Source organism: Ranitomeya imitator, chromosome 6 (genome assembly GCF_032444005.1).
Source record: "Ranitomeya imitator isolate aRanImi1 chromosome 6, aRanImi1.pri, whole genome shotgun sequence".
Classification (NCBI taxonomy): domain Eukaryota; kingdom Metazoa; phylum Chordata; class Amphibia; order Anura; family Dendrobatidae; genus Ranitomeya; species Ranitomeya imitator.
In genome coordinates, this window is record NC_091287.1 from 390,386,648 (window position 1) to 390,398,900 (window position 12,253).

General features: G+C 40.1%; 1 protein-coding gene across 1 annotated transcript in view; it reads right to left on the minus strand.

The window, feature by feature from the left end:
* EMILIN2 (elastin microfibril interfacer 2) overlaps positions 1-12,253 on the minus strand; it is a 135,372-nt gene that overhangs the window by 49,159 nt on the left and 73,960 nt on the right. The window contains exon 5 of the mRNA XM_069731149.1: positions 10,431-10,871. Within this exon, the coding sequence (XP_069587250.1) occupies positions 10,431-10,871 (441 nt within the window). The remainder of the gene's footprint in view (positions 1-10,430; positions 10,872-12,253) is intronic.

The window sequence follows — 12,253 nt, forward strand, 5'->3', positions numbered from 1 at the left end:
CTTTCCCATTTTAGCTAGAGTGGCCTCTTGTGCTAAATCCTGTTTTCTGACTGCGTGTGTCTTTCCTCTCCTACTCACAAGACACAAAAGAGAATAGTAAAACCAAAAACACTCAGTTTGAAAAAATGTTGCAGTAATCCGCAAGTGCTAGTAAAAGATGTAAAAAACAGGGTATTTGGTTGATACGTTTTTTGCAAAAAATGTATACTAAGCTGCTCTACCAATCTTCACGGTATACCCTTATCAGAGCAGTCCTAACTAATGTATGCAATCCCTATCTGATGTATTTAAAAACCTGATCATCTGTATATAACCTGTGTGAACAGGGTTCAGAGAGGAAAAATCCATGTGTGCATACAGGGCAGAACAGCTTTTGTGCAGATAGCCCAAGAGGAGTGGTGGAACTCCCCAGTCTTGTAGACACAAGAGAACAATTATGGAAACAGGAACACATGGGCTACTTGCACAGTGAACAAGTCTGTATGATCATGTTCACACACCACCAAGAAACCTGAAGACACAAAAGAGAATAGTAAAACCAAAAACACTCAGTTTGAAAAAATGTTGCAGTAATCCGCAAGTGCTAGTAAAAGATGTAAAAAACAGGGTATTTGGTTGATACGTTTTTTGCAAAAAATGTATACTAAGCTGCTCTACCAATCTTCACGGTATACCCTTATCAGAGCAGTCCTAACTAATGTATGCAATCCCTATCTGATGTATTTAAAAACCTGATCATCTGTATATAACCTGTGTGAACAGGGTTCAGAGAGGAAAAATCCATGTGTGCATACAGGGCAGAACAGCTTTTGTGCAGATAGCCCAAGAGGAGTGGTGGAACTCCCCAGTCTTGTAGACACAAGAGAACAATTATGGAAACAGGAACACATGGGCTACTTGCACAGTGAACAAGTCTGTATGATCATGTTCACACACCACCAAGAAACCTGAAGACACAAAAGAGAATAGTAAAACCAAAAACACTCAGTTTGAAAAAATGTTGCAGTAATCCGCAAGTGCTAGTAAAAGATGTAAAAAACAGGGTATTTGGTTGATACGTTTTTTGCAAAAAATGTATACTAAGCTGCTCTACCAATCTTCACGGTATACCCTTATCAGAGCAGTCCTAACTAATGTATGCAATCCCTATCTGATGTATTTAAAAACCTGATCATCTGTATATAACCTGTGTGAACAGGGTTCAGAGAGGAAAAATCCATGTGTGCATACAGGGCAGAACAGCTTTTGTGCAGATAGCCCAAGAGGAGTGGTGGAACTCCCCAGTCTTGTAGACACAAGAGAACAATTATGGAAACAGGAACACATGGGCTACTTGCACAGTGAACAAGTCTGTATGATCATGTTCACACACCACCAAGAAACCTGAAGACACAAAAGAGAATAGTAAAACCAAAAACACTCAGTTTGAAAAAATGTTGCAGTAATCCGCAAGTGCTAGTAAAAGATGTAAAAAACAGGGTATTTGGTTGATACGTTTTTTGCAAAAAATGTATACTAAGCTGCTCTACCAATCTTCACGGTATACCCTTATCAGAGCAGTCCTAACTAATGTATGCAATCCCTATCTGATGTATTTAAAAACCTGATCATCTGTATATAACCTGTGTGAACAGGGTTCAGAGAGGAAAAATCCATGTGTGCATACAGGGCAGAACAGCTTTTGTGCAGATAGCCCAAGAGGAGTGGTGGAACTCCCCAGTCTTGTAGACACAAGAGAACAATTATGGAAACAGGAACACATGGGCTACTTGCACAGTGAACAAGTCTGTATGATCATGTTCACACACCACCAAGAAACCTGAAGACACAAAAGAGAATAGTAAAACCAAAAACACTCAGTTTGAAAAAATGTTGCAGTAATCCGCAAGTGCTAGTAAAAGATGTAAAAAACAGGGTATTTGGTTGATACGTTTTTTGCAAAAAATGTATACTAAGCTGCTCTACCAATCTTCACGGTATACCCTTATCAGAGCAGTCCTAACTAATGTATGCAATCCCTATCTGATGTATTTAAAAACCTGATCATCTGTATATAACCTGTGTGAACAGGGTTCAGAGAGGAAAAATCCATGTGTGCATACAGGGCAGAACAGCTTTTGTGCAGATAGCCCAAGAGGAGTGGTGGAACTCCCCAGTCTTGTAGACACAAGAGAACAATTATGGAAACAGGAACACATGGGCTACTTGCACAGTGAACAAGTCTGTATGATCATGTTCACACACCACCAAGAAACCTGAAGACACAAAAGAGAATAGTAAAACCAAAAACACTCAGTTTGAAAAAATGTTGCAGTAATCCGCAAGTGCTAGTAAAAGATGTAAAAAACAGGGTATTTGGTTGATACGTTTTTTGCAAAAAATGTATACTAAGCTGCTCTACCAATCTTCACGGTATACCCTTATCAGAGCAGTCCTAACTAATGTATGCAATCCCTATCTGATGTATTTAAAAACCTGATCATCTGTATATAACCTGTGTGAACAGGGTTCAGAGAGGAAAAATCCATGTGTGCATACAGGGCAGAACAGCTTTTGTGCAGATAGCCCAAGAGGAGTGGTGGAACTCCCCAGTCTTGTAGACACAAGAGAACAATTATGGAAACAGGAACACATGGGCTACTTGCACAGTGAACAAGTCTGTATGATCATGTTCACACACCACCAAGAAACCTGAAGACACATGTGTATGTGTATGCACACATGGATTTTTCCTCTCTGAACCCTGTTCACACAGGTTATATACAGATGATCAGGTTTTTAAATACATCAGATAGGGATTGCATACATTAGTTAGGACTGCTCTGATAAGGGTATACCGTGAAGATTGGTAGAGCAGCTTAGTATACATTTTTTGCAAAAAACGTATCAACCAAATACCCTGTTTTTTACATCTTTTACTAGCACTTGCGGATTACTGCAACATTTTTTCAAACTGAGTGTTTTTGGTTTTACTATTCTCTTTTGTGTCTTCAGGTTTCTTGGTGGTGTGTGAACATGATCATACAGACTTGTTCACTGTGCAAGTAGCCCATGTGTTCCTGTTTCCATAATTGTTCTCTTGTGTCTACAAGACTGGGGAGTTCCACCACTCCTCTTGGGCTATCTGCACAAAAGCTGTTCTGCCCTGTATGCACACATGGATTTTTCCTCTCTGAACCCTGTTCACACAGGTTATATACAGATGATCAGGTTTTTAAATACATCAGATAGGGATTGCATACATTAGTTAGGACTGCTCTGATAAGGGTATACCGTGAAGATTGGTAGAGCAGCTTAGTATACATTTTTTGCAAAAAACGTATCAACCAAATACCCTGTTTTTTACATCTTTTACTAGCACTTGCGGATTACTGCAACATTTTTTCAAACTGAGTGTTTTTGGTTTTACTATTCTCTTTTGTGTCTTCAGGTTTCTTGGTGGTGTGTGAACATGATCATACAGACTTGTTCACTGTGCAAGTAGCCCATGTGTTCCTGTTTCCATAATTGTTCTCTTGTGTCTACAAGACTGGGGAGTTCCACCACTCCTCTTGGGCTATCTGCACAAAAGCTGTTCTGCCCTGTATGCACACATGGATTTTTCCTCTCTGAACCCTGTTCACACAGGTTATATACAGATGATCAGGTTTTTAAATACATCAGATAGGGATTGCATACATTAGTTAGGACTGCTCTGATAAGGGTATACCGTGAAGATTGGTAGAGCAGCTTAGTATACATTTTTTGCAAAAAACGTATCAACCAAATACCCTGTTTTTTACATCTTTTACTAGCACTTGCGGATTACTGCAACATTTTTTCAAACTGAGTGTTTTTGGTTTTACTATTCTCTTTTGTGTCTTCAGGTTTCTTGGTGGTGTGTGAACATGATCATACAGACTTGTTCACTGTGCAAGTAGCCCATGTGTTCCTGTTTCCATAATTGTTCTCTTGTGTCTACAAGACTGGGGAGTTCCACCACTCCTCTTGGGCTATCTGCACAAAAGCTGTTCTGCCCTGTATGCACACATGGATTTTTCCTCTCTGAACCCTGTTCACACAGGTTATATACAGATGATCAGGTTTTTAAATACATCAGATAGGGATTGCATACATTAGTTAGGACTGCTCTGATAAGGGTATACCGTGAAGATTGGTAGAGCAGCTTAGTATACATTTTTTGCAAAAAACGTATCAACCAAATACCCTGTTTTTTACATCTTTTACTAGCACTTGCGGATTACTGCAACATTTTTTCAAACTGAGTGTTTTTGGTTTTACTATTCTCTTTTGTGTCTTCAGGTTTCTTGGTGGTGTGTGAACATGATCATACAGACTTGTTCACTGTGCAAGTAGCCCATGTGTTCCTGTTTCCATAATTGTTCTCTTGTGTCTACAAGACTGGGGAGTTCCACCACTCCTCTTGGGCTATCTGCACAAAAGCTGTTCTGCCCTGTATGCACACATGGATTTTTCCTCTCTGAACCCTGTTCACACAGGTTATATACAGATGATCAGGTTTTTAAATACATCAGATAGGGATTGCATACATTAGTTAGGACTGCTCTGATAAGGGTATACCGTGAAGATTGGTAGAGCAGCTTAGTATACATTTTTTGCAAAAAACGTATCAACCAAATACCCTGTTTTTTACATCTTTTACTAGCACTTGCGGATTACTGCAACATTTTTTCAAACTGAGTGTTTTTGGTTTTACTATTCTCTTTTGTGTCTTCAGGTTTCTTGGTGGTGTGTGAACATGATCATACAGACTTGTTCACTGTGCAAGTAGCCCATGTGTTCCTGTTTCCATAATTGTTCTCTTGTGTCTACAAGACTGGGGAGTTCCACCACTCCTCTTGGGCTATCTGCACAAAAGCTGTTCTGCCCTGTATGCACACATGGATTTTTCCTCTCTGAACCCTGTTCACACAGGTTATATACAGATGATCAGGTTTTTAAATACATCAGATAGGGATTGCATACATTAGTTAGGACTGCTCTGATAAGGGTATACCGTGAAGATTGGTAGAGCAGCTTAGTATACATTTTTTGCAAAAAACGTATCAACCAAATACCCTGTTTTTTACATCTTTTACTAGCACTTGCGGATTACTGCAACATTTTTTCAAACTGAGTGTTTTTGGTTTTACTATTCTCTTTTGTGTCTTCAGGTTTCTTGGTGGTGTGTGAACATGATCATACAGACTTGTTCACTGTGCAAGTAGCCCATGTGTTCCTGTTTCCATAATTGTTCTCTTGTGTCTACAAGACTGGGGAGTTCCACCACTCCTCTTGGGCTATCTGCACAAAAGCTGTTCTGCCCTGTATGCACACATGGATTTTTCCTCTCTGAACCCTGTTCACACAGGTTATATACAGATGATCAGGTTTTTAAATACATCAGATAGGGATTGCATACATTAGTTAGGACTGCTCTGATAAGGGTATACCGTGAAGATTGGTAGAGCAGCTTAGTATACATTTTTTGCAAAAAACGTATCAACCAAATACCCTGTTTTTTACATCTTTTACTAGCACTTGCGGATTACTGCAACATTTTTTCAAACTGAGTGTTTTTGGTTTTACTATTCTCTTTTGTGTCTTCAGGTTTCTTGGTGGTGTGTGAACATGATCATACAGACTTGTTCACTGTGCAAGTAGCCCATGTGTTCCTGTTTCCATAATTGTTCTCTTGTGTCTACAAGACTGGGGAGTTCCACCACTCCTCTTGGGCTATCTGCACAAAAGCTGTTCTGCCCTGTATGCACACATGGATTTTTCCTCTCTGAACCCTGTTCACACAGGTTATATACAGATGATCAGGTTTTTAAATACATCAGATAGGGATTGCATACATTAGTTAGGACTGCTCTGATAAGGGTATACCGTGAAGATTGGTAGAGCAGCTTAGTATACATTTTTTGCAAAAAACGTATCAACCAAATACCCTGTTTTTTACATCTTTTACTAGCACTTGCGGATTACTGCAACATTTTTTCAAACTGAGTGTTTTTGGTTTTACTATTCTCTTTTGTGTCTTCAGGTTTCTTGGTGGTGTGTGAACATGATCATACAGACTTGTTCACTGTGCAAGTAGCCCATGTGTTCCTGTTTCCATAATTGTTCTCTTGTGTCTACAAGACTGGGGAGTTCCACCACTCCTCTTGGGCTATCTGCACAAAAGCTGTTCTGCCCTGTATGCACACATGGATTTTTCCTCTCTGAACCCTGTTCACACAGGTTATATACAGATGATCAGGTTTTTAAATACATCAGATAGGGATTGCATACATTAGTTAGGACTGCTCTGATAAGGGTATACCGTGAAGATTGGTAGAGCAGCTTAGTATACATTTTTTGCAAAAAACGTATCAACCAAATACCCTGTTTTTTACATCTTTTACTAGCACTTGCGGATTACTGCAACATTTTTTCAAACTGAGTGTTTTTGGTTTTACTATTCTCTTTTGTGTCTTCAGGTTTCTTGGTGGTGTGTGAACATGATCATACAGACTTGTTCACTGTGCAAGTAGCCCATGTGTTCCTGTTTCCATAATTGTTCTCTTGTGTCTACAAGACTGGGGAGTTCCACCACTCCTCTTGGGCTATCTGCACAAAAGCTGTTCTGCCCTGTATGCACACATGGATTTTTCCTCTCTGAACCCTGTTCACACAGGTTATATACAGATGATCAGGTTTTTAAATACATCAGATAGGGATTGCATACATTAGTTAGGACTGCTCTGATAAGGGTATACCGTGAAGATTGGTAGAGCAGCTTAGTATACATTTTTTGCAAAAAACGTATCAACCAAATACCCTGTTTTTTACATCTTTTACTAGCACTTGCGGATTACTGCAACATTTTTTCAAACTGAGTGTTTTTGGTTTTACTATTCTCTTTTGTGTCTTCAGGTTTCTTGGTGGTGTGTGAACATGATCATACAGACTTGTTCACTGTGCAAGTAGCCCATGTGTTCCTGTTTCCATAATTGTTCTCTCCTACTCACAGCCAATATTTGTGGGGGGCTGCCTATCCTTTGGAGTTCTGCTCTGAGGCAAGGTAGTATTCCTATTTCCATCTTTAGGGGTATTTAGTCCTCCGGCTGTGACGTGGTGTCTAGGGCTTGTTAGGTACACCCCACGGCTACTTCTAGTTGCGGTGTTAAGATCAGGATTTGCGGTCAGTATAGTTACCACCTACTCCAGTGAAAGTTTTCATGCAGCTCCAAGGTCACCGGATCATAATATTATCTGTGTTGCTGAGCTATGAGCTCTAATGTCCTCTAACTATCCTAAATCATCAAAAAATGTTTGCTGTATTCCATGCCACAGCTTTTATAGAGGCTGATATAGTTCCTTCTAATTAGTTGCGCTATACCATGTGAAGGGATAGCTACAGAGTATTAAGGGGAAGCTTGCTCGGTCATACCTGAGGTCATGTATGTGAAAATGGTGATGGGTATCAAATTGATTCTCACATCTGTATTATTTAATTTAAATATATTCAATTACCTTATACAGGGTGGGCCATGTATATGGATACACCTAAATAAAATGAGAATGGTTGGTGATATCAACTGTTTGTGGCACATTAGTATATGGGACGGGGAAAACTTTTCAAGATGGGTGGTGACTGGTGACCGTTGCGCTGAATTTGCAGAATGGGCAAAACTAAAATTGGAAACAGTACCCTCAGTTTACACAGAACATTATGTTCAATGATCAGGGTTAACTTTTTTGGGTGAGCCATTTATATGGATACACGTAAATAAAATGGGAATGGTGACCATTTTCTTGCGTAGGGTGTCTTGCATTAAAATCTGTTGCAATAATCCGGGTACCAGACATCAACATAATTTCTATCCACTCCTTACGTGTTAACTTCTGTGACATGTCAATGGCTGTAATCAAAGAGAAACTTGGAAATAACTCACAAAATAATAAAGTTACGTTAAAACCAAGCGCACCATTGTATTTATTGTGAAATTCTCAATAAGTTTGATATGTCACATGACCCTTTTCCCATTAAAAAATAAAGTTGGATCCAAAAATGGCCAACTTCAAAATGGCCACCATGGTTACCATCCATCTTGAAAAGTTTTCCCCCTTCCATATACTAAAGTGCCACAAACAGGAAGGTGATATCACCAACCATTCCCATTTTATTTAGGTGTATCCATACACATGGCCCACCCTGTATGTTTAGTTTCATTGCTCAGTTAACACAGTTTACTGCTATGTGTCAAGTAATCAGGACCTAGGGATGACCCCTGATGAACGCTGGCTTTATATCTGGCAAAGTGCAGTATACAGGTCCTTCTCAAAAAATTAGCATATAGTGTTAAATTTCATTATTTACCATAATGTAATGATTACAATTAAACTTTCATATATTATAGATTCATTATCCACCAACTGAAATTTGTCAGGTCTTTTATTGTTTTAATACTGATGATTTTGGCATACAACTCCTGATAACCCAAAAAACCTGTCTCAATAAATTAGCATATTTCACCCATCCAATCAAATAAAAGTGTTTTTTAATAACAAACAAAAAAAACAACAAATAATAATGTTCAGTTATGCACTCAATACTTGGTCGGGAATCCTTTGGCAGAAATGACTGCTTCAATGCGGCGTGGCATGGAGGCAATCAGCCTGTGACACTGCTGAGATGTTATGGAGGCCCAGGATGCTTCAATAGCGGCCTTAAGCTCATCCAGAGTGTTGGGTCTTGCGTCTCTCAACTTTCTCTTCACAATATCCCACAGATTCTCTATGGGGTTCAGGTCAGGAGAGTTGGCAGGCCAATTGAGCACAGTAATACCATGGTCAGTAAACCATTTACCAGTGGTTTTGGCACTGTGAGCAGGTGCCAGGTCGTGCTGAAAAATGAAATCTTCATCTCCATAAAGCATTTCAGCCTATGGAAGCATGAAGTGCTCCAAAATCTCCTGATAGCTAGCTGCATTGACCCTGCCCTTGATGAAACACAGTGGACCAACACCAGCAGCTGACATGGCACCCCACACCATCACTGACCGTGGGTACTTGACACTGGACTTCAGGCATTTTGGCATTTCCTTCTCCCCAGTCTTCCTCCAGACTCTGGCACCTTGATTTCCGAATGACATGCAAAATTTGCTTTCATCAGAAAAAAGTACTTGGGACCACTTAGCAACAGTCCAGTGCTGCTTCTCTGTAGCTCAAAAGTGGCTTTACCTGGGGAATGCGGCACCTGTAGCCCATTTCCTGCACACGCCTGTGCACGGTGGCTCTGGATGTTTCCACACCAGACTCAGTCCACTGCTTCCTCAGGTTCCCCAAGGTCTGGAATCGGTCCTTCTCCACAATCTTCCTCAGGGTCCGGTCTCCTCTTCTCGTTGTACAGCGTTTTCTGCCACATTGTTTCCTTCCAACAGACTTACCATTGAGGTGCCTTGATACAGCACTCTGGGAACAGCCTATTTGTTGAGAAATTTCTTTCTGGGTCTTACCCTCTTGCTTGAGGGTGTCAATGATGGCCTTCTTGACATCTGTCAGGTCGCTAGTCTTACCCATGATGGGGGTTTTGAGTAATGAACCAGGCAGGGAGTTTATAAAAGCCTCAGGTATCTTTTGCATGTGTTCAGAGTTAATTAGTTGATTCAGAAGATTAGGGTAATAGGTCGTTTAGAGAACCTTTTCTTGATATGCTAATTTATTGAGACAGGTTTTTTGGGTTATCAGGAGTTGTATGCCAAAATCATCAGTATTAAAAAAATAAAAGACCTGACAAATTTCAGTTGGTGGATAATGAATCTATAATATATGAAAGTTTAATTGTAATCATTACATTATGGTAAATAATGAAATTTAACACTATATGCTAATTTTTTGAGAAGGACCTGTATTAAGATGGAGGTCATTACACAATAACAACACTGAGTAATTCTTTAAGTTCCAGTTACGAGTCTCTCAACTAATTTTCTACATTAACAGCTCAATCTTATCTTTGTAAATAGACTCAATGAGAATTGTTTTAACAAAGTAAAGAATCTGAGACATGTGGCCATCACACAGCTCGTGAATTGTAGTTATTGATCTGCTATTTATAAGTGAAGATAGGAACATTGAGAAACAAAAAGTAGTAGAGAGTCAGCAAGTTTGCACAGCTAGAAAACCGAACAGGGAACATGATTAGATATGGTAGAGAGTTAAATAAATAGACTACTTCGGCAAAGCTGCTAAGTACAATGATTGGCTACAGCACTGTTGACGTGATGTCAGCACTGCAGACAAAAACAGACTCTAGGGCAATGGCGGAGACTCAGCGCTAGACCTGGGGAGAGTGAGTAAATCACAGTTTGTTTTTGGTATAAGAAACAGCGCTTGGAGACAGAATTTTCCTGAGAAGGGAAAATCCCTAAAAATATCTAACTTACCTGGTGCTCCAGCAAAACCTTTTGACATCTGCATATCTTGCTCTCCATCAGCACCTTGTGGCCTTACTGATCCAGTCTGTACCAATCTCCCAGGAGGGCCAGCTTGACCATGCTCCAAAATGACTCCATTGCGGTGAGCATCCAGTGGTATAACGATAGACCCTGAAGAGGTAGGTGGCTCTGGTTTCATTGGTGGTTGCTTTGGCTTTGTACTGGTAGGATCTAGAGGTAGTTGAGGTTTTCCTGGCTGAGATGGGGATTGCGGCTTAGTTGGATACTGAGGTTCTTGAGGTTGTCCAGGCTGGTCAGGAAGTGAAGGAACTATAGGTACCTGGGGGTATATTGGTTGTTGTGGGACTTGTGGATGTTTTGGTATTTCAGTTGCGCTTGGTGGCTGTTTTGGTATAACTTCAACTTTTATTGTATGTTTTGGCTTGGACCCTAAATGAGAAGAAATAATATTATATAATTGTTAGTAATATTTTTTTCTTATTATAGACTCTTCAGGTGTATTATAATGTGTAACTACAAACCTTTCAGTCAGGCCATGCAATTCTAATATTGCTTCACATATTTTATTTTTACAATATTCAACATTATTAAGACTTCAGTATAAAAAATAAAATAATCTATCTTCTACACTACATTTCCACAAAAAGAAAAGGGTGTGAATTGAAAATAACCAAATACTTTATTAGCCATGTCTTCTGTTCTATGTCATCTGTGCTTTTGGAACAAACAAAAATTCCAATAGAATTGAATCATTAAACATCTTGAAAAAGAAGATGACTGAAAAAAATGAAAAGTTATAGAACAACAATATTTCAGTAAACTAGTTGACTTAGCATTTTTCCCTTCTATGTTTTGAGCATTGTGAATGGTGACAATTATTTTTATTTTTTATTTTTAATTTTCAGTTAATAAATGGGTAAAAGAGGGTTGGGTACTGTTTATTTCAGGGCAGCACGGTGGCTCAGTGGTTAGCACTGCAGCCTTGCAGCGCTGCAGTCCTGGGTTCAAATCCCACCAAGGACAACATCTGCAAGGAGTTTGTATGTTCTCCCCGCGTGGGCTTCCTCCGGGCACTCCGGTTTCTCCCACATTCCAAAGACATACTGATAGGGAATTTAGATTGCGAGCCCCATCGGGGACAGCGATGATAATGTGCGCAAACTGTAAAGCGCTGCAGAATATGTTAGCACTATATAAAAAAAAAGATTTATTAAATTTGACTATGGAGTTAGTAATGGGGGTGTCTGATAGACACATCTCCATTACTAACCCCTGGGCTTAATGTCAGCTGGCATCAACCCTACTTGTCACCGCAGAAGGGCAAATGGGAAGAGCGGAGGCTATGCACCAGAATTGGCACATCTAATGGATGCACCATTTCTGGAGTGGCTGAGGGCTGATGTTCTTAGTCTAAGAGGGCCAATATCCATGGCCACTTCCCATCCTATTAATATCAACCCACAGCTGTCTGTTTAGCCTTCCCAGAATATTAACAGCAGCCCACGTCTGTTGGCTTTCCCTCAGCTGGGGACCCCACCCTGTTTTTTTATTTAATACGTATGACACACAGACGGCAGGTGCTGAATACAAGTGTCATCAGAGTCACCTGGTCTTGCTGATCGCAGGAAGCCAGGTGACAATTATCAGAGCTGCATTCAGCACCCAGCACCTGGGAACAATGCTAGCACCTGTACTGCCTTTTCCCAGGTGCTGGTGCGTGTCACACGGAAGACAGACGGATGTCCTCCATGTGTGTTCAGCGTGCATGTGTGTGGTATTGTGGACAGTGCTGGCAGCAATAAAACGGACCC